Here is a 23,863-nt window from a genome sequence, read left to right as displayed (position 1 = left end):
TCATCACCACGGTATCCTTGCGGTTACTGTGATATATCGTTTCCATTAGCTCATGATGTACGGAGACATGAGAATACATGTACGAAAAATCCTTTTCACATGAAGTTTCGCTGCGATGAGTGCCATGTATGGTTTACACATATAGGCAGTTTGCGACGACATGTGAAAAACCGTAAAGGTGAAGTCCGTGTGCCTACTGTTAAACTACCCGCAGACATTTCGGCTCCTCGCTTTAGATTGGAGACTCGTGAGCGTACAAGCAAAAAAACAAAAACAGATGTACAGTAACCGATTGCTATGACGTTTAGACATGACTCTAAACCCAAGACTGTGTTCGGTGCATTACAGGTGAATGATCATGGGTTCTACTTGGCACAGTCTGCATTTCGTGGAACATTGAAAGACTATTATTATCTATATACGTTCTGTGAGTCGAAGGACATTTGTACTTTTCTTGACGATATCAGTCAGAACATAATCAGCTTACTGATGACGTAGCAACAAACATACCTTTAAAATATAAATTGTGGCTGGACTGTGTACATGGAAAGCCATATCCGTTCGATGACAAAGTGAAGAAGTGTGCATTCAAGACATCGGCTCCAGTAATTTACAGTTCCGACGATGTGAAGCAAACTGTTAAACACTGTGTCCAGAAACTCTGTCAAGAAGGGGAAGACTATGTCGGTAAAGGATCTTGCTGGTGTCTAGTATAAACCGATTGGAGTTAATTATTAGTCATTTCATGCCGATGCAGGACTAATTGATAATATGATTGCTAACTTTCGTAAATGTTCCTGTAGTAGAATAGAAATAATGTAATAAATATTACATTTGTAAAAGGACTTGTGGTATTTTATTTCTCGAACCTGTCACTTTTGTGGCATTTATTAATTAAAGTTATCGTTTTGCTTCGCCCAGAGATCGAACCAAAGACCTCAATCGATCTAATTAATCAGCTTATTAATGAAAGATTTTTTGATGAATTTTGGAATTTTTTCAGAATTTCTAGCTAAATAATTACGAATTTTTAAGATTTGTCATAACAGCTTATAGGATGGTGGTAGGCTAGGACTACTAAGCTTATTTTTGGACTTTCCACCATATTTATTACATAAAATTATTTATTTTGGGATCGCTCAGGGATCGAACCAAGGATAGGAACTGATCTAATCAATCAGTATCTTGATTGTAGAATTATTTAATTAAATTTGGAATCTTTCCCGAATTTCTAGCTGAATAATTATGAATTTTCAAGATGGCGTCCAAATGACAAGATGGCGGGTGTCACATTAATAATAAACTATTACTGCATTCTATCGGGTAAAACTTAAACTAATACGATGGTGGCACACCCTAGCAGACGAAAACAAGATGGTGGCATCCAGCAGATGTAAACAAGATGGCGGACATGATGTCATACTAGATGATATCAAATACAGTAGAGGGAGAATACAGGACAGCTCTATACTAATAGCACAGCCGCGCGGGCGAAGAGCGTCAGCGCTGCTACCTAGCGGCTCGGCGTGATAACAGCACCCACGGCCATGCATTCCAAGCCTAAAATGTATTAAATTCAACTCGTCATTGCACCTAGACTAATCAACAGATTCCTTTGAAAAAAATTGTGTTGACCCTCGTATTCTTTGCGGCCATGCAGATGTAAATTTATTTGCTGAAAAGTTAGTTGCTTTCGATGTAAAAAATAGTTAACAACGAACAGCATATTTTCAAGAAAAATTGAAGTAAAAATTTTCAAAGCATTCTATTGCTAATCATCGTTCATTTAGGGAATTATCTAATGAATTAATTAAATTATCCAAATTTTTTAGCCACTAAATACTATTGATTTGCTATCGTTCAACAGCCTATTGGTTAAAAGTTTTTTTTTATGAATATGTGCAATATAATGAGTAGGTACAGTTGTTCATATAGTGTATAATACGTATATAATAATTATATGTACAGTTAACAGAGATTTGAGCACGATATTATGAAATTAAATAACATGGACATTTAAATAATATTGAAAATTAAAGGGAGATGAAAAAATACATAATTTCAGTATGACATAAATATGTAGAAGTACATAGCGTTTGACACAATGTAAATAAACAATATAATCCTTAAATTAGAACTCACAATTGCACCATATTAAGCTACAATAAATATTAAATATGTATTAATACCTTGTTACTTAAAAATAATAATATTTAAATAAATGCATTATTACAATGGTACCAGAGCTAGAACAAGTTTTACAAGATTCACTTCCATTGTAAATGAAAAAGGCAAATAATATACAAGAGACGAATATGCTTGTAAAATTTTATCCAGCGGTACCTAGGTAGCAAGAAGTTTATTTTCCCTGATAATACCTTATAACCACTGCTATGCTAGATATTTCATAAATTTACATGTGCATGACTTTTTTTGCTCTTTTGTTTTCTTTACTCCGGGTTCTCCCACATTCATCGTTTACATCTTTTATAAAACAATTGATTATGACATTAAAATATTTGTAAACAAAAATTTTGAAGCATTCGTCACACATTTCGATTTCAGTGGGTTTTTCAATCAATCTAATCATTTTTAATTTGACATTCCTGCAAGAAATATTCAAAATATTTAAAAACATTCATCAAAAATCGCACATATTCTTGTCGACAACAACTGAATAGGCTTTTTAGGGTACAAAAATTTTGCATAATCATACTGTTTCATAGCTATATGAATGTCCTCTAGAGAGTAAGAATTTTCGTTCGATGAAATTTTGTTCTGGCATTCAGCATGTGAAATTTACTACAGGCCCAACCAGCTACATACTGCTTGGTGCTGTCCCGACACAGATCTACATTTACCGGATCTCCACTGTCGACGTTGGCAGCTAATCACTCATTGAGTCATTGCTGTTTGTCTGTACCAACCGCAAAGAATGCGCAGAATTCAAAAAATCACTTTTCTTCAAAAAATGTTTGGCTAAGTCTGATACGGGAAGTGGGAAATATTACAACTCACGATAATATGTTTTTGTAAGATAAATATTTTGACTTGGGGAAAATTTTTACATTCTCTAAGGCAATAGAATTTTTTAAAAATTATTTAATAATAATTCCTTTCAATTATGACGGTTACTCTTTGTACTTGAGCGAGTTTAGTTTGAGAGGTTTTCGTATGGCGCGGCCGTGGTCGCGGCAGCTAGAGGTTGTCATCACGCCGAGCCGCGAGAGCGCAGCACCGTCGGTTTCTCGCGAAAACGAGCGAGCTGTCCTGTATTCTCCCTCTACAGTATTTGATGATATATACCTTGACAGTAGTGGTGGAAGGTCAGTCTGCCGGCGGCTTCTATGGAGGAAGGATCGGTCACCATTTTTTATTTTATTGCCCTCGGTTCGAACCGAGGACTCCGAACTCCATGACGTTTTTAAAATATGTATATCAAAATTTTACTAATTAAATTGGTTATAAATTAAAAAAAAATTTCCGAATTTCTAGCATTAAAATTACGATTTTTCTAGATGGCGCCCGTAACGGAAATTGCAATGGTGACATCATAATTCAAAACTGCTGCCATGGCATCCTAATTTTCAAGGTCATAACCTCGGCGGCTTAGAGTGCCTAGCTCTTAGGAGTTTTAAGCTGCTTTTAGGATTTTGTGTTTTTTCTAAGGCAAAAGGTCTTTTGAAGTTTTTCGAATTCCTAATTTTTGTATCATCAAATTTTTGAATCATCAATTTTTTTTTTTAAAATTTCTTTGGTGGAATTTTTTTATTCAAAAAACTGGAAATTCTGGTGGAATTTGGCACATTTTGGGCAAATTTGAAGGTCAAAGGTAAATGTCGAGGTCATCCAAGATGGCCGCCGTGACGTCTTTGGAAATGTAGGTTCCAAGGCAGAAGCCGCCACCACCACCACATTCTGAAGCCTGTGCCCGGAAATACATTCCTATACTGCTGATGCAAATATGTTTATACTGTTGCAATACATTCTGCAGTTAATTTAGGTAAATCGGTTGAGGCGTAGCATTGTGAAAAAATTGTGTTTGTGTAGCAAATATAATTGTGACTAGGTTTAAATGACTAGAGTTAAGGGCAGTTTATCTACTTGCTGACACGCTGACGAGGGAAACTGAGAGGTTGTTGCTTGATGCAGACGAGGACGTGTGTTGTTGCTTGATGCAGACGAGGACGTGTGTTGTTGCTTGATGCAGACGAGGACGTGTGTTGTTGCTTGATGCAGACGAGGACGTGTGGTTGCTTGATGCAGACGAGGACGTGTGTTGTTGCTTGATGCAGACGAGGACGTGTGTTGTTGCTTGATGCAGACGAGGACGTGTGTTGTTGCTTGATGCAGACGAGGACGTGTGTTGTTGCTTGATGCAGACGAGGACGTGTTGTTGCTTGATGCAGATGAGGACGTGTGTTGTTGCTTGATGCAGACAAGGACGTGTTGTTGCTTGATGCAGACGAGGACGTGTGTTGTTGCTTGATGCAGACGAGGACGTGTGTTGTTGCTTGATGCAGACGAGGACGTGTGATGTTGCTTAATGCAGACGAGGACGTGTGTTGTTGCTTGATGCAGACGAGGACGTGTTGTTGCTTGATGCAGACGAGGACGTGTGTTGTTGCTTGATGCAGACGAGAACGAGTGTTGTTGCTTGATGCAGACGAGGACGTGTGTTGTTGCTTGATGCAGACGAGGACGTGTGTTGTTGCTTGATGCAGACGAGGACGTGTGTTGTTGCTTGATGCAGACGAGGACGTGTGGTTGCTTGATGCAGACGAGGACGTGTTGTTGCTTGATGCAGACGAGGACGTGTGTTGTTGCTTGATGCAGACGAGGACGTGTGTTGTTGCTTGATGCAGACGAGGACGTGTTGTTGCTTGATGCAGACGAGGACGTGTGTTATTGCTTGATGCAGACGATGACGTGTGTTGTTGCTTGATGCAGACGAGGACGTGTGTTGTTGCTTGATGCAGACGAGGACGTGTGTTGTTGCTTGATGCAGACGAGGACGTGTGTTGTTGCTTGATGCAGACGAGGACGTGTGTTGTTGCTTGATGCAGACGAGGACGTGTGTTGTTGCTTGATGCAGACGATGACGTGTGTTGTTGCTTGATGCAGACGAGGACGTGTGTTGTTGCTTGATGCAGACGAGGACGTGTGTTGTTGCTTGATGCAGACGAGGACGTGTGTTGTTGCTTGATGCAGACGAGGACGTGTGTTGTTGCTTGATGCAGACGAGGACGTGTGTTGTTGCTTGATGCAGACGAGGACGTGTGTTGTTGCTTGATGCAGACGATGACGTGTGTTGTTGCTTGATGCAGACGAGGACGTGTGTTGTTGCTTGATGCAGACGAGGACGTGTGTTGTTGCTTGATGCAGACGATGACGTGTGTTGTTGCTTGATGCAGACGAGGACGTGTGTTGTTGCTTGATGCAGACGAGGACGTGTGTTGTTGCTTGATGCAGACGAGGACGTTTGTTGTTGCTTGATGCAGACGAGGACGTGTGTTGTTGCTTGATGCAGACGAGGACGTGTGTTGTTGCTTGATGCAGACGAGGACGTGTGTTGTTGCTTGATGCAGACGAGGACGTGTGTTGTTGCTTGATGCAGACGAGGACGTGTGTTGTTGCTTGATGCAGACGAGGACGTGTGTTGTTGCTTGATGCAGACGATGACGTGTGTTGTTGCTTGATGCAGACGAGGACGTGTGTTGTTGCTTGATGCAGACGAGGACGTGTGTTGTTGCTTGATGCAGACGAGGACGTGTGTTGTTGCTTGATGCAGACGAGGACGTGTGTTGTTGCTTGATGCAGACGAGGACGTGTGTTGTTGCTTGATGCAGACGAGGACGTGTGTTGTTGCTTGATGCAGACGAGGACGTGTGTTGTTGCTTGATGCAGACGATGACGTGTGTTGTTGCTTGATGCAGACGAGGACGTGTGTTGTTGCTTGATGCAGACGAGGACGTGTGTTGTTGCTTGATGCAGACGATGACGTGTGTTGTTGCTTGATGCAGACGAGGACGTGTGTTGTTGCTTGATGCAGACGAGGACGTTTGTTGTTGCTTGATGCAGACGAGGACGTGTGTTGTTGCTTGATGCAGACGATGACGTGTGTTGTTGCTTGATGCAGACGAGGACGTGTGTTGTTGCTTGATGCAGACGAGGACGTGTGTTGTTGCTTGATGCAGACGATGACGTGTGTTGTTGCTTGATGCAGACGAGGACGTGTGTTGTTGCTTGATGCAGACGAGGACGTTTGTTGTTGCTTGATGCAGACGAGGACGTGTGTTGTTGCTTGATGCAGACGAGGACGTGTGTTGTTGCTTGATGCAGACGAGGACGTGTGTTGTTGCTTGATGCAGACGAGGACGTGTGTTGTTGCTTGATGCAGACGAGGACGTGTGTTGTTGCTTGATGCAGACGAGGACGTGTGTTGTTGCTTGATGCAGACGAGGACGTGTGTTGTTGCTTGATGCAGACGAGGACGTGTGTTGTTGCTTGATGCAGACGAGGACGTGTGTTGTTGCTTGATGCAGACGAGGACGTGTGTTGTTGCTTGATGCAGACGAGGACGTGTTGTTGTCTCATGCAGACGAGGACGTGGAGACGACCTCGGGCGTGACAGAGGCGGTGGACGGCGCCGAGCACCGACTCATATTCGTCAACCGGCCGCAGCCGTCCAAGTTCTGCGACAACCACATCAGCACGGCCAAGTACAGTGCCGTGTCCTTCGTGCCCAGCTTCCTGTTCGAGCAGTTCCGCCGATACTCCAACTGCTTCTTCCTGTTCATCGCGCTGCTGCAGGTGGGTGCCGGTCTCGATGGATTGTGCATGGAAGGAGAAAAAAGGTGCAGAGATAATGAACTCAATTATTAATAAACTAGTAGCTAATGCACGGCATGCATTGCAATGCCTCTTTAATTATTTTTTGTATTTTTTTTGAAGTTTGTACACACATACAAGGAATCTGTATCTATCTTTATTTCTCTGTAACACTATATATCTATATATCTCTTAATATCCCTACGTATAACATTTTGAAAGTCTAGTGGTTAGCAGCTTTCCAATTCAGCCCAAGGTTTGCTCTTCCTAAATTTTTTTTTTATTTAAAATAAATTACGTCATAAGGACACTACTATCAAAACAATTAAATGGAACATTCAATTTTATGTTAAACACTAGCTGCCTCCTGAGGATATTGTTACGAACGTTAGCAGGGCTGCGGCGCGCAGGTGCAGCGCTAGCTGGCTGACAGGCTGCCGTCGCAACATGAGATGTGCCGTGCGCACCTGGGGTGCCGCTTCCCCTCCCCCCAGTCCTCCGCTCTCCGCGCGGTGCTGATAGGATGATATTCGAAACCTCGCAGCTGCGGAGTCCCGCGCGCAACCTGGCATCTGCCGACACGTGTTTCGAGAGATTTCTGCCGTCAGGTCGGCGCGGAATGACGCGACTGGCCCCAGCCGCGCTCGTGGATTCTAGAACTGCGCCTGGGCCTATATATATGCCCGGGACGCCGGCCTCGAGAGTTGAGAGAGAGTTGAGCCGGGGAGTTCTCCCCCGGCGGAGTTTCCGGGGCGATAGTGCCGCGGGCGAGGCGTCGAGTGGGGCCTCGGCGAAGGGAAGTGCGACGGCGGCGACGGAGTCCCGCGGCGGATACCCACGAGGGTCGCTGCGGCGAGAGTTGCGCCAGAGGTGCGGCCCAGCGAGGTGTGCGGTGTGTAATAACCGAGTCACTGGGGAATCAACATTTTTTTTAAGTGCATTTGATTATTTGCCATTTTAGAAGATTAATTGTAAGTGACATAAGTAGTGGCCATCAATAATACTGTGTGTTTAATAAAATCTTTAATTGGGCTATCCATTACGAATCCAGTAAAATCGTAACAATATATTGAAACTAATATGAATGCCAGCAACACTAGTGCGCTATAGCATCTGACATACAAATAACATGTGAGTAATGCATCTGCACACTGTAGCAGACAATATAAAAATGGTTGTCAAACGGAAGTGAGTTAATTATTCATTTAGAAAAAAATACATAAGTAATAAGAATCAACAGTCATGGGGACTGCAGACAGAAGTGAAAACTTAAAACTTTAGAATAACAGTACTTATTATATTTTTGAATTTGTAAATTAATTATAGTCTGAATAATTATTTCACACTTATTTACATCAGATACTTATGTAACATTAATGACATAATGATTATGTTAGTCTGACATCATTATGATCTCTCTTAAGTGGATCTTACATACCGATGACATAGTCATGTTCTTCAATTTTTTTGATTAAGCCAGGCATCAAATAATAATAATAGCAATAATATTTTAAAACGCATAGTGATTGAGGTCAAATTCCACTTGGATCCTTTTTTTAAATTTATTTTTTAATAAAATAATAATAAATAACTTAAAAGGACTCAAGTATTGTGATAATGATGATTATTTATGAAATCATAATTATTATAAATTATAAATATATAATAAAATAATTCAATGTGACTCAAATACAAAAAAATTATAGACGAAAAATCGCAACACTCGAGATCCGAACCTAGTACCTAATGCTCGCGTCTTCTGCGCTATCCGCAACGCTACGCAACCGATTTACGTCCAGGTATTTTAGAAATTTTATATAAGCTAGTCGTAAACCACGCCTCTAAAAATGACAATGCATTCTGTCTAATATTTAAGGGTATAAGGGATAAAAGGTCACAATCACATGTAAAATTATTATATACGCAGTTGACAATTATATTAAGTTGGAATTTATCTTATTGGCTATAAATTATATCTTTTTTTTATTTTCTTGTTTTACTTTTCGTAAGATTATTGTAAACAATTACTTTTAAATTAAGAAAATTTAAATTAATTTCTTTTTAATCGGGCTAGGGTTTCAGAAGATTTCATACTGATTTTCTCAGCTCTCTATACCTCTATTTCTATAAATATCAATATGATGTCAGCATATCATTTATCCCCACATTATTTTTTAAGTCACAACAGATGTCAGTAGTATGTCAAAATTACGTAAAAATTCATTACCTAGCTATGACTTACCAGTGATGTCAGACCTAGGTCATGTGTTCGCTGGGCAATGCACAGTAAACACAAATTAAACTTTTCACATGGTCAGTTTAACTTCACTACTACAGCATGTTGGTGATGCAAACTCACAAGATTTTACCCATCAAAAAGAGTCCAACACGCACATGATACAATCGAGTATATACAATGTATTAGTATATATATGCATGTTTATGTACACAGGCCACTGCGCGTCGCCAGTCTGGCACAACACGTCATTAGCTGTCGGTGACACGAACCCATAAGTTTTGCCTCTACCAAAAGTCGCTCAGTGTGGCTAAAGAAGTTTTCACTTCAATAATAAACATTTAGGACAAAATATATAATCCCAGATGGCTGCTGGATAAGTAAAATGAGAGAGTATGCAAGATTTGAAAACCAAGAATGCTTCAGTGATTTCATGGGTCAAAGGTAATGATATAATCCAAGATGTAATGTAATAAGTTAAATGTCATGAAATCGTCCAATGGCAGCGGTGATGTCAAAAGGTGATGATAGCATAGTCCAAGATGTTATGGTGATGACATAGTTTGAAGGTGGTAATATAATCAGAGATGGGGTGGTGATGAATATCAAAGACAAATATATAGTCCAAGATGTTATGGTGATGACATAGTTTGAAGGTGGTAATATAATCAGAGATGGGGTGGTGATGAATATCAAAGACAAATATATAGTCCAAGATGTTATGGTGATGACATAGTTTGAAGGTGGTAATATAATCAGAGATGGGGTGGTGATGAATATCAAAGACAAATATTTTATAGTCCAAGATGCCAGCAGTGATATCATAGGTCAAAGATGATGTAATCCAAGATGGCAGAAAGTTCAAGATGGTGATGTCATAGGTTAAAGGTGATAACATAGTCCCAGATGTCGTAGGTAAAGATGATGCTGGTGATGACGAAATACTCCAAGATGGCCTCAATGATGTCTGTCAAAGAAGTCTGCCTCCAGCACATGAAATCAAAGTGACGATGTCACCGTACTGAAAATATGTAACGCACAGGATTGTGGCAGCTCGATGATGTCATTGTAACAGAATGTGCAACAGACATGAGTGGGGCACTCGATTCTGTGATGAGGGTGTGATATAATAAAAAAATGTCAGAGACTTATAGAATTCAAGATGGCGGACAGAAATTACATTTTCCAAGACGGATGCATAATAAAAGTGGAATGAAAGCTCATGAGAAAATTGAAGCCAATATGGCGACAGTAATGTGAAAATCATAAATCCGAATCCTCAAGTCCCAGGTCTAGTTAGTTGTGATGTAATACAATATGGCAGAATGTTCTATGATTCAATAATATGAAACAGGATGGCAGCCATAAAAGATGCAACCCAATGTGGTGGCGGTGATGTCATATGTCCAAGGTCGCACCAGTGACCTCTGATGTCACTGGTCACAAATCCTGTTTCCTAGTCCCCAGTTCCCTGCTCTCGGAGGTACCAGATCTCACTACTGGCATGCAATTGCAACAGGAGAAGAATAAATACAAATTTGTTTCAATTTTTATTTTATTTTAAAGCATCCATTAATAGTTTTGAGTAAATCAACAGTTGTGGACTTAACTTTACACTTAACTATCTGCAACATCCGACAAAATATTCTTAAATTGTTTTCTGTATATGCAAGGAACAATCGTGAGCTTACCTGGGAGACATTGTGATTTGTTACAATATATTTTTATAATGCTTATGTTGGCTACATAGTGAATAGGTGCCCTAATTCAAGTGTTGAAGTGTGCAGTATTGTATCTTTTATATGTGTTTGTTTGGGGGTTTAGAAGCTGGGATAGCTATGCATTTTAAATCTCTAAGTGAAGATACACTGTTTTAATATTTTTATCGTTAAAGTCTGGATTCAGAAACTTCGGGTGTTTTTGCTTGTCTCTTGAATCCAATAATTTTTTTTCCAAACATTTATAATATTACAATTACTTCAAGTGTTGATTTGGTTAATTTTGTAGGTCTGGTGGCAATATTCATGTATTTCTTTACTGTAAAATATGTTTTTACAGCATGTTAGTTTTAAAATACAATATTTTTCCCTATGTATTTTAACATAGAGTGCTGACTGTATATAAGAGCATACATTTCTTTACTGCAAAAATTTTTCTTGGCCTCTACACTAGGATTTTTATTTTAGCACCGTTCCCTGAATCCGTTTGGCACTTGGTGGTAATATTGTGATAGTATTCTCTCTGATGATGGTGGCTTCTGGTAGCTGATTTGATAATTACTTCAAGTGTGTTGTGCTCTGGCAGGCCAGTATGGGCTGATATATGTGGTGCGCTCTAGCAGCAAGAGTAAGCATTTGTATAGTGGTAGAATGTATGTACATGTAGCACACCGAGTGGCGAATGTTATAAAACATAGCCGACAGAAACAGACGAACCTCTGCATTCAATATGGTTTTTATCAGGGGCTTAACAGACTTTAAAGAAATGCTCCTATTTTTGAATACCTTATTTAATTCTCTGATTGTGTGTTTAGTGTAGCAGTTAGCACGCCTGCTGCAACTACGGTTCGAAACCAACACACTGGCCTGTGGTTTTATAAAACTTGATATAAATAACGTGCTGCGACAGTGACACCATCCAAGATGATAGACGACACAATATTTTGGGGGAAGGGGGGACTAATGCATACCACCCTCTGGAGACAGTTGCTCAGTCAGGGCTGGGGAAACAGAGAAGCCAGGGGATGGGGTAAGTAAGGAGTGGAGTGAAGGGGATAATTAAGGGTGAGTTGGATTGCGGGAAGGGACATGGAGGGTAGAATACAGGAGTGATTGGAGGAGAGAGGTAGGCTTGATTGACACTTATTGAGATCAATGGGTTTTTAGTTGGCCCTTTGTTTGATCCATATTGCCCTTTCTCCCTCTACTTCGGTCAGATTACTTGCCTCTTACCAAGGTGAGCCAGGTTTGATTCCTGGCAGGTGGAACACGAATTTTACTCAAATGGATGACTTGGTGAATGTTGCCTTGCCTTTCAGGGTACTCTCAATTCCCCATCCATTCATTCTGGCAATGCTTTATTGTCATTTTATTACCTGATGTTGAGACATCAAGACTAATTAATTAATTTTAAAATGTATTTTTTTATTCTTGTATTCAATTTTCAGTGAGCAGTAATTTTTCAGTTGATTTTATATTACAGCTATCCGTAAAAGGTTTGCGGGTTTGGAAAGGTCTTTTCCTTATTACATTTAGCAATTTGGCAAGCATAATTAATTGCAGTAATTGATTATGTAAGGTAATTGTTAAAATTGGTGCGGATCACTGTGATAGGTCTGAGGTTAGGAAACTTCTAAATTAAATTTGTAGAAAACACAACATAGAATAAGTTAACTTATTTGTTCCTAGTTGCATGAGTTTAAATTTTTTATGTCAGCACAACAATGCCACCTTGACCTTTGTTTTAGTTTAAGGGATTGGATGAGCGGGAGCTGTGTTGTTAGGAAGCACGCACCATCAGGGCCTGGATGATAGCTGTGGTAGCAGTAGGCAGTGCGGCTCAACGTACGTAACATAGTGCATGGTGTCTACCCTTGTTCCAGCAAATACCTGATGTTTCCCCGACAGGACGCTACACCACCCTGGTGCCTCTCATCTTCATCCTCAGTGTGTCTGCAATCAAGGAGATTATAGAAGATATCGTAAGTGCAGTTTCATTCGACACAGCACGACTATGTTGTAGTTAAGGGGAGCGAGTACCTTTTTTGGTTCACATGTATTTTAAATGGGAAAACCACCCTTAATTAGGTACAGTTATTTTGAATTACACTGGTCCTACCAACTTGCGATTTTTACTAATTATTTAGCAAACATCATTACAACTTCCCTACCAGAATAGTAAAATTAGCACCTTTAGTTCACAAGAAAAAAAAATCTTAAATTTTAGAGTAATTATTATTATTTTTTAAAATGAGAAATCAATTTTTTTAAATAGTAAAATAACACTAATTTTTATCAGATTGGTAACATAGCCTTATATAGCAAAAAGAAATATTTGTGCCAAGTTTGAAGTCTGTAGCTCAAATAGTTTTTGAGAAACATGTACCTTAACATGAAAAAACAACACTTTCGGAAAATCAAGTTTTAAGATGAAGGTGCACCTTTTCATTTCAAAACCCTCCTGGACAATAACATTCGCTGTCTTCCCTCTTCCTTTTTCCCAGCCTTCTTTTCACTCTTTTCTTTTTATTTTCTTCTACAACTTCTTTGTCAGCCTTTTTTCTTCTTTCTGCATCTATTTCCTTGAGACCATTCATCATAAATTTCCCAGCTTTGATGTTCAATCTCTCCAGAACATTGGCTTTGGCAACAGAACCCTCATTGAAACAAATCACTGCATCAGCGACCCCAAGTTTCATGGTCTGGAGCCCAATGTAGACTGTTTTTGGAAGCCTTTGCCATATTGTGCTGTTGAAACTCTCGTTGGGATTTTGAGTTTTCCCGTGGAGACACCGCTTCAAGAGGTCTATTTTGGATAAGTCTTTGAAAACTGGTTTTATAGCATCCATAACTGCTTCTGGCAGTGAGTTCTGGTGTCTGTATTCATTTTCTTGATTTTTTGCTTTAGCACTATTGAATTTGCACCAAGAATTTGCACCAGATGGACAAAGGAAATGCTGAGGGTTTGCATCTGTTGATTTCTTATGAAAATAAGTTGCCCAAATAGCTTTCCTCATATCTTCTGTATCAGTTGGATTTTTCCTTATGGCCTGGCCATAATAACGCTGCAACTGGTCTATTTCAGCATCAGTGAGTCTTCCTTTTCCCCCAACCCCTTTACCATCACTAAGTTTTTGTCCTTTCATATCACGTTTCAGCCGTCTTAGTCGGGTGCCAACACGTTTCTGTACATGCCCAACACATTCAAGCTTGGTAATCTCAATATGATTTCCATAAGGCTTGTTTCCTAGAACAGCAGCAAATCCTTTAGAATCTCCATCTCCTAAGTACTGAACATAACGCAGGCCAAGTTTATTTTCAGATCGAGCACATAGAGTAGTGGCTCCAGCAACCTCCATACCTCCACTTGAGCCCTCGTAATTTGCCGCACATGCCTTTTTGTGCTCCTCCATTTTCTCTGGATTTTGTACATTTGTTTTGTGAACACAGCCAGTACAAAATTTAGAGAAGCATTCAAAATCTAACACTTTGCCTGTGTCAAAAGAGGTTACAGTCACCACTCCATTCATAGATGTGTGCCCCCGCTTTTGCCATGTACCATCAAAAGCAGCAGCCACATATGATTTTCCTTCATTTTCCATAACAACCTCTTTTGCTGCATTTCTCATAGATGCGTCACAAACTTCAGTAACAGCTGCAAGAAGCTTTGTGTTGTATTTTTCAAATTTTGTGTTTGGTGCTGACAAATTCATTACAGCTGAAAAAATCTTCCCAGATGCTTTACCTCTGCCAATGGAACGAAGTGCATATGCATATCTCAGATTTATTTCATACATATTTCTAATGCACTTTGAACTCATTCCTTGTCCATTTTCGTCGCAAATACTACATTTTATTACAATTCTATGAGCCAAACCACATTTGAACTGTTCATCGAGAGTCACCACAAGGCTATTTTCACTACCACAATATTTACACTTTGCTGAAGACTGTACTAACCTAGAAATAAGTTCTAAATCAACAATGACATTCACACCAGTCTCTTCATCAAAATCTTTTTGAAGTTTGGAATGTTTCAGTTTTTGCGAACTAGAAGACTTCTTTGGACTTATTTGCACAGAATCTGTATATGTTGATGCTGAACACCTACTTTTAGAATTATGTTCCTTTGTATGTTGATTACCTCTGAAAGTCCATTTTGGATTGAATTTCCTTATCATTGCCATGATTGTAACCAGATACAATAATACACAATGTAGTCCTACTAACCAGTTAGCACAAGATAATCATAAAATGAAATAAAACTCATGACTGTTACACCAACACAAATAAACACAACAATGAATGGGTTAGTTAGTTGTTTACCCAAACAAAAGAAAACCAATTTTGAAGTGTTGCCAACTTAGGATAATATTGAGGAATGTGCTGCCAACTTTGTAATAGGAATTAGAAATAATGCAGACATAAATATAGTGATAAAAATTGTCAGTGAATAAATAAAACCATAAAACAAACATTGTAAGGTTCCAGGCATTCAGTATCTCAAAAAATGGAAACATCACAATGTTTCAAATACATTTATGGTCTAAAAATATATATCAAAATGTTAAGTGTTATACATCATTTAAAACAGCAGGAAATTAAGTTTTTTTATAAAATAAATTTGAAATTTTGATTTTTTCAATAAAAAAAGGTACTCGCTCCCCTTAATGAGAGCCAGAGAGGACATGAGCTGGAATCCCACCCCACCCCCCTCACCCTCACTTCGGGAGTCCGTAGCTTCCGAAATAAATTCTGGAATGATTCCGTGCTGTAAGTCATGACCGGTTCGTTTCTCTTTTGTATTGTGTTTATGTCTCAAATGTATTCGCAGTCGAGGCGGAGTTGAGCTCAATAAAAAAAGGGGTTCACTATTAGGGGTTGGCTACTTTTGCATTATTACATGGTAAGTGTATGAAGATTTGTTTATTCAGCTATCTTGCACCATGTTGGTTATATGCCGAAAACATTGTGTGAAGTTTAGTGGTTCCACTAATGAGACATTTTTTAATTAATTATTTTGTATGAAACTAACTGTGTTTAACGACGGAGATTCTAATTTATATATACTAACGATAATCTGTGGTTATCAAGCACCATTTCCGCAATGTTTTGGGGTGAACAATATGTTGATGGTGAGATTAAAAAGTGACTTCAACGACGCTACAGCATGGCGTGTTCTGACAATTACTAACTCCGTGGTTACTTTGACAGCATCTGAATCATTATGTATATTTAAAGAAAGTGACTGATATTTAGTATGGATATCTGGTATTTATGATTTAGACAGGTTTTAAACTACTGTTATTAAAGTTGGTTCTCTTATTTTAACATTTTTTTTTTTTTTAGTTATTTTTGTTAAGGTTAATTTTAAATTCCTAAACATCATAATGTACTACTGGCTCGCTGTAGGAAAGGTTTTGATGGAGATTAAAAAGTGACGAAAACTAGCTTCTACTGTGCAGCTTAGGTTCCCCCCCTCCCTTCTTTGCAACAGAGAGGGCTGTGCAGTAGAAGCTAGTTTTCGTCGGTTTTTAATCTCCATCAAAACCTTTCCTACAGCTAGATAGTAGTAATTTTTGAGGCGATTAATTTTTTTTTTGTATTTTTAAAGCTATCAGATAATGTTTACGAGATTTCTTTGTTTAAATATTAACATTATTAACTTTTTCTTTTATTAAATTGATTGTAATTGTAAACCTATTTTTGTAAATCTGGACTATTTTAATTTATGAAACATGTTAAGATCTCATTCATAGTGTTTATTCGTTTGTTTTTAAATCTTTTTCGTAAGCTTTTGTGGCCAGAGCTTTTAATAACTCCTTGGTTTTTTTGGGTTTGGACGACGTCTGAGAAAATAGAAAATAATGATGCACGTTGTTTCGGCGTACCATGTTCCAACTCTTCTTGAGCGATGAATAACTGAAACCCTTCTGCCGATCCATCATATTGCCATCCGGGGCATTTAGTGTGTGCGAGGCCAGAAACTAAGTGTCTATAACTCTCTTTGTGCACTTTATTTAAAGATGCACCCCACACTTATGTTAAATCACTTGGTTCAACCAGGGGGGGGGGGGGGGGGCGGTGTTTGTTAGATTGTTGCCGCCCACAAAGGGGATAACAAGTGAATCACTGACCACTGACACAGTGTTGTGAGAAACACATGAAAAATTTAATGACTTCTTACAGTAGTATAGGAATGGGCGTCCGGAAACTGGCGCTGGCGCGTGGAGCCGGAGCCGGTGTCCGCCATATTGGATTGTGACGTCACGGCGGCCATCTTGGATGGTTGTGACCTTGACCTTTGACCTTGACCTTGAATTTGACCTGCAAAATGTGTCAAAATTCTCCAAAATTGGGCAAAATGTGCCCAAAATTCCTCAAAATTTCCATTTTTGTGGAAAAACATTCCACCAAAAAATCTGAAAAAATAAAAAAAAATAAAAAAATTCCCTTTTCGAGGGAAAAATTCCCATTTAGAGGGAAAATTTCCCGTTTTTAGTCCTTAAAAATCCCAGTGGCTAGAAATGTCCATATAGCGGCTTAAGCATCCATGTCTACAGCCGCAGATAAGCCTCTGACGTCATATTGGATGATGACGTCACCGCTGCAGTTTCCGTTACGCCCGCCATCTTTAACTTTTTTATTTATTATCCGATTTTAATGAAATTTTTTTTAAAACTTATAAAAAAATTCAATTAATAAAATGTTAATAAAATATTTATAAAAAATATACTTTTACGACACGGAGTTTGGAGTCCTCGGTTCGAACCCGACGAGTGCAAAAAAAATTAAAAATGGCGACCGATCCTTCTCTCACAGTGGACGCAGGTAGACTGACCCCCACCACTTTCACCAATGCACACATACCATCAGGTAATATGACGTCATGTCCACCATCTTGAAAATCCGTAATTTTAATGCTAGAGATTCGGGAAAAATTTTAAAAATCATTAAAAAAATTAAATAATAGAATAAAATAATAGAAATTTAATAAAATATTACTTATAAACCACTGTAGCACGTATCGTTATGGTCGCCATCTTGGATTATATAATTGTAGCATGTTTCGTTACGCCCGCCATCTTGTCTTAGTCTGCTGGAGACCTCCATCTTGTTATCATTGGCTAGAGTGCGCTGACACCATGTTAGTTTAATTCTTACCCGCTAGAGTGCAGTAATCATTTATTATTACTGTGACACCCGCCATCTTGTCATTTGGCCGCCATCTTGAAAATCCGTAATTATTTAGCTAGAGATGCGGGAAAAAGTTCAAAATTCATTAAATAAATCACCCATTAATTTAAATATTGATTCGATCGCTTCCTGTCCTTGGTTCGATACCCGACCGATGCAATAATGTTTAATTTTATGTAAAATAATAATAATTTCAATAAACCATGTTCAACATTCTTAAAGAGACTTTAAAACCTCTACTACCATCATCCTAAAAGCCATCAACACCACCACCTTGGAAAATTCGTAATTATATTGCTAGAGATTCGGGAAAAAGTTACAAATTCATTAAATAAATTTGCAAACAATTAAATGATTAATTAGGTCGACTTAGGCCCTTGGCACGATTCGGAATGAAGATGAAAAATAATAAACATAATATACTTAATAGTGGCAGGTTCGACAAAGAAAACAACACAAGTTCTTTCACAAAATAAACTTTATTACATAATTTCTACTTTACTACACGAACACTTGCGAAAGTTAACATTATAATAATCATTTAGGTCCGCATAGGCGTGAAATGACTAATTCTTAGCTCCAATCGGTTTATACTAGAAAGAGTCCAACCAGAACCTTTACAGACATAGTCCTCCTCTTCTTGACAGAGTTTCCGGATACCATTTTTAACAGTATGCTTCACATCGTCAGAACTGTAAATTACTGCAGCCGATGTCTTGAATGCACACTTCTTCACTTCGTCTTCGAATGGATACGGCTTTCCATATATACAGTCCAACCACAAGTTGTATTTTAATGGACCGTTTGTTGCAACGTCATCAGTAAGTTGACTGATTATGTTCTCTCTGATATCATCAAGAAAATTACAAATGTCTTTCGACTCACCTAACGTATTTAGATAATAGTAGTCTTTCAATGTCCCACGAAATGCAGACTGCGCCAAGTAGAACCCATTATCATTCACTTGTAATGTGCCGAACACAGTCTTAGGTTTATTTTCTTGTCCAGACGTTATAGCAATCGGTTGCTGCACATCGGTTTTCTTGCTTGTTCTCTTACGAGTCTCCAATCTAAAGCGAGGAGTCGAAATTTCTACAGGTAATTCTTCAGCAGACACACGGACCTTACCGTTGCAATTTTTCACATGCCGTCGCAAACTATCAATACGTGTAAACCATTCATGACACCCATCACAGCGAAACTTTATACGGGATGGATTCTTCTTGCATTTACTCCGTTCATGTCTTCGTGCATCATGAGAAAATGCGAACGACATATCACAGTAGCTGCAAGGATACCGGGGTGATGAAGACGAGCCTTTCAGGCCCGATCCAGATACTAACGTTGCCGCAGTTGCGTCATCTCTAGGCATACTCTTATGCACATCGATGCATCGTTGTTGCACCGATACCTTTACTTTCTGCCGCTCTGCAGGGCCTTTACATGTCTCCAAGTGATGCTTCAAATTAGCATTTCTTGTAAATTGCTTGCGACATTTGTTACAGCCAAACATTTTACGATAAGGGTTCTTAGCACATTCTCTCTTCTCGTGTCGACGAGCATTGCTGATGTTTGAGAAAATCTTTTCACAGTAACGACATCGATGTTCGTTAGATGTTGAGGATTCGTCATCCATTGAAGTCTCCATCGAGGGCGAAACAGCGTTCGGCGAGGTTTCCTGTACAGCCTGCACTACCGGCATTAAAGTCTCTTCTGCTGATGGTATCACATCTGTTGAAATCTCCTCTTTTGATGACGTCGTCGTTGCCGACGGGATCTGCACCTTCTCCGCCGTAGCTGACGTCAGGGTTCCCGTAGACGATGGTGCGTCGTCCATCAAGTTCAGCGTTTTAGATGGTAAAGATGCCATCGAAGTCTCAAGAACAAGCAATTACACGACTTATGCACCAGAAGAAACAAACTAGGTGATCCGTACACCGTCGACGTCAGTAACAACTGAGCGTCCTGCTGTCTAGGACTCGCTTATATACATGCACCGGTTGGAATAATATGCTAGTCAAATCAAGAACCAATTACTATAATACTCGAGTCAAAACATCATTTAAAAAAGAAGCACACCAAAATAAGGTGAAATGGTCACACAATACACGCACGTGCAGCTTTCATCACAAAGACAATGACTGCTTATACAGACAACAGAGACTGCTTATACAGACAACTGATACATGATGGTTACTAATATGTGAATAGGTTATCTTGTGATTCTCGCTAGGCCATGATGTTATTCACTAATTTTTAAATAAGGTCGATGTTCTTCCTCTTGAGATCTAGGGAAGCACACCTTTTTCAACAGATCGTTAGTGAGCATCCCGCATCCCGCATAAAAGAAATAAATATTATTTACCAGCTAGCAACATGTGGAGTCATCTGTTGATGAAAAGTAGAACTACTTACAACCAGTAGTTTTGTATGAGATAACTTAACTCTCGCTGACGAAATAATTTAAAAAATTCTATTTAAGTAATGGTTTAATTTACAACTCTTAGTTTTCATCTGCCATTAGTCGCAGAAGCTAACATGTACCCTGATTCGTTGCCTGTAGCTGTATCAAACCGGCATCACTGTAGATACTGCAGCAAGGTGTTTACCTTGAGAAAGAATGCTAAACGTCACGAGAGAAGCGAGTGTAGTTTGGGTCCTTGTCAAAAACCATTTAATTGCAGTCAGTGTCATAAATCCTTTGGTAGAAGATATTACTTGGATAGACATTGCAAGAACTGTACAACTAAAATGAATAAAGATAACGAATACTGTATTCCAACATCGTGGAAGAGGAACGAAGGCAGAATATTAGACGACAATAATGATTATGAAGAATGTAAAAAAGCTAATGCTAAAAATATTGATATAGATCAAAACAATAATTTAAAATTAAAAACAAACGAAGAAAGTAGCAACCTCATTAGAAATGAAAAGATATTTACACCAATATCTAGTCGTCTCCATGAAAATGTGAAAGATGGAGAACCACCTGAAGTTGACAAGACCGAAGACTGTGATGAAACATCTGAAGCTGACATGATTGAAGATTGTGGTGACACATCTGAGGTTGACATGATCGATGACTGTGCTGTCACAATTAAGGCTGACATGATTGAGTACTGTGCTGAAGCACCTAAAGCGGTCAAGATCGAAGACTGTGATGGCGGCCTAAGACCAAAATGGTGGAAGCGTCGAAATAAAATAAATTATCTTTATCAATCTTCTGATGCTGATATGAATGAGTACTGTGCTGAAGCACTTAAATCATACAAGAGCGAAGACTGTGATGGTGTCTTGAGACCAAAACGATGGAAACGACGTAATAAAATGAATTATTCTGATCAAGCTTGTGATGCTGACATGATTGAGTACTGTGCTGAAGCACCTAAAGCGGTCAAGAGCAAATACAGTGATGGTGGCCTGGGATCACAACGATGGAAACGACATAATAAAATAAATTATCCTAATCAAGTTTGTGATAATCACTGGCTTGATGTCGAAAGTGACCTTGTAGTTGGTGTTGAAACAGAAGACACCAGGGATAATAATATTTATTATAAACATAATAGGAAGATGAACGTAGCAGAAGAGATTGATTGTAGCTCATGGAAAGATCCCAACATATTGGTTGACAGGCTAAGACTTCTACATGGCTCGCTTTGTGCAGGAAAATATTCGTGCATCAATGAAATATCCGTCATACTCAAAGAACTGAGGAAAGCTTGCTACATACAATAATGGCTTCTTTTACTTGTATTTGTGTAATGTTGAGAAATAAATTAAATATTGAAACTAAAAAAAATTTAATGTTTTTATTTCTTGTATTCTGATTTCCAACTAAGCCTGTGTTTCCGCTACTGTATGTGTACGTTTTGTTTCCTGTGTGTACTGTGTATACGTTCCGTTTCCTGTGTGTACTGTGTGTACTGTGTGTACGTTCCGTTTTCATGTGTGTGTGTGTGTACTGTGTGTACGTTCCGTTTCCTGTGTGTACTGTGTGTACGTTCAGTTTCCTGTGTGTACTGTGTGTACATTGCGTGTTGGAGCCGAGTAGACTTGTATCCAGGTAGCTTCATAGACATGTAGTTTCGTAGCCATGCGGTCTTTTAGTCATGCAGTCTCGCAGCCATGTATAACTCGGAACCATCTAGATCCTTTTAGACTCGTAGCCTTGTAGCCTCGTAGTCTCTTAGACTCGTAGCATTGTAGCCCAATATCATTGGAGCTGTTGAAAGAAAAGGCAGTTGGAGCATTTGGAGCTGTTGGAGCTGTTGGAGCATTTGGAGCTGTTGGAGCATTTAGAGCTGTTGGAGCTAAGAAGTAGTCGTTGCACGTCTATGCAGGGCTAAATGTTTATAAGATTGCTGGCTTTCGCAAGTGATTCTGTAGTAGGATAGAAATTGTGTAATAAATATTATGTTTGTAAAAGAACTTGAGGTGTTTTATTTCTCGAACCTGACACTTTTCTGATATTTAAATTAAAATTTATTTTCAGCTTCGTCCATAGATCGAAGCAATTTTCGATTCAATATGTAAAATAATGTGTGATTTTTTCGGTGAATTTTGGAATTTTTCCCGAACTAATAAGTCAATAAATACAAATATCTAAGATGGTGCCTAAATTTCAATATGGTGGGCACCTCATGTTAAATGACCGAATGTACATAAATACTAGGTTGTTAATTGACTTCTTTTGGTTTTTGTGTGCTGAGTGTAGCCGAGTAGACTGATGAAAATAAGTGAGGAGCTTAATGTAGAATGGACTTGTGTTGATGGATATGTTGGTGCATAAATCGAATGCTAGTGGTCTGATAATATTTTGGGTTATTTATGAAGATATTTATCGATGTGTGCTATGAAAAGGCATAAAATTGTATAGTAAACTTGTAGAGTAGGACTCTTGTTTCGGAGACTTTTGTCGTAAGGCTTAACAAGGATCGACTTTGAAGGCTTTGAAGATGTATGGTACTGGTCATGTCTTGGCTGTAGCTATATCAACACTGAAGGTCCTCTGAACTGTAGATGAGAGGTACAAAAAAAATTGACTTTGGACCTAACCTGGTATCGTATAAATTATTTTAGTCATGTGTTGTAGTCATTTGGAGTCAGTTGGATGTTATGTGTAGCTCTACATAATAATATTTAAATTCGGGTACCTACTTTAAATTTTTTTTGGGTTGTGAGAGTTCCATTGATTACAGACTCTTGCTCCTCTATTAAGTCTAAATGAACCGTGTATGTAGGATGTGTGATTAGTTGTTTCAATATATAATTTAAACTTTTATTCCTTGAAATTTCTAATTTTTTTTTTAGTAATAGCATTGGGTGATGTATTGACTTGCGTATTATACAAGCGGACGCTGATATTTAAGCGAGTCTTAGACAGCAGGTCGCTCAGTTTGTTACTGGCGACGACGGTGTAAGGATCACCTAGTTTGATTCTTCTGGTGCAAAAGACGCGTAATTACCTGTTCTTGTGAACTCGATGGCATCTTTACCATCTAAAACGACGAACTTGCTGGATGATGTACCATCGTCTACGGGAACCCTGACGTCAGCTACGGTGGAGAAGGTGCAGATCCCGTCGGCAACGACGACGTCATCGCAAGAGGAGACTTCAACAGTCGCGATATCGTCAGCAGAAGAGACTTTAATGCCGGTGGTGCTGGCTACACAGGAAAACTCTACGAACTTCGTTTCGTCCTCGATGGAAACTTCAATGACTGGTGATTCAAGAACGACTAACGAACATCGGTGCTGTTACTGTGACAAAAGTTTTAAATACCGTCAACATGCAAGAAGACATGAAAATCATGTCTGTAGAAGAAACGTTAATCGTGTGACATTTCCGTGTGACCCATGTGGTGTACATTTCACA

At 39.0% G+C, this 23,863-nt stretch overlaps 1 protein-coding gene across 8 annotated transcripts in view; it reads left to right on the top strand.

The window, feature by feature from the left end:
• The window catches only part of LOC134535434 (probable phospholipid-transporting ATPase IA), a 263,150-nt gene that overhangs the window by 64,312 nt on the left and 174,975 nt on the right, over window positions 1–23,863 (top strand). For all 8 annotated transcript variants that reach the window (XM_063374529.1, XM_063374530.1, XM_063374527.1 and 5 more), the window contains 2 exons: window positions 6,602–6,813; window positions 12,669–12,767. In XM_063374529.1, coding sequence (XP_063230599.1) covers window positions 6,602–6,813; window positions 12,669–12,767 — 311 coding nt within the window. The remainder of the gene's footprint in view (window positions 1–6,601; window positions 6,814–12,668; window positions 12,768–23,863) is intronic.

This window comes from Bacillus rossius, chromosome 8, assembly GCF_032445375.1.
Source record: "Bacillus rossius redtenbacheri isolate Brsri chromosome 8, Brsri_v3, whole genome shotgun sequence".
Lineage (NCBI taxonomy): Eukaryota > Metazoa > Arthropoda > Insecta > Phasmatodea > Bacillidae > Bacillus > Bacillus rossius.
Note: the sequence above shows the minus strand (reverse complement) of the source record. Positions and strands in the feature narration are given on the sequence as shown.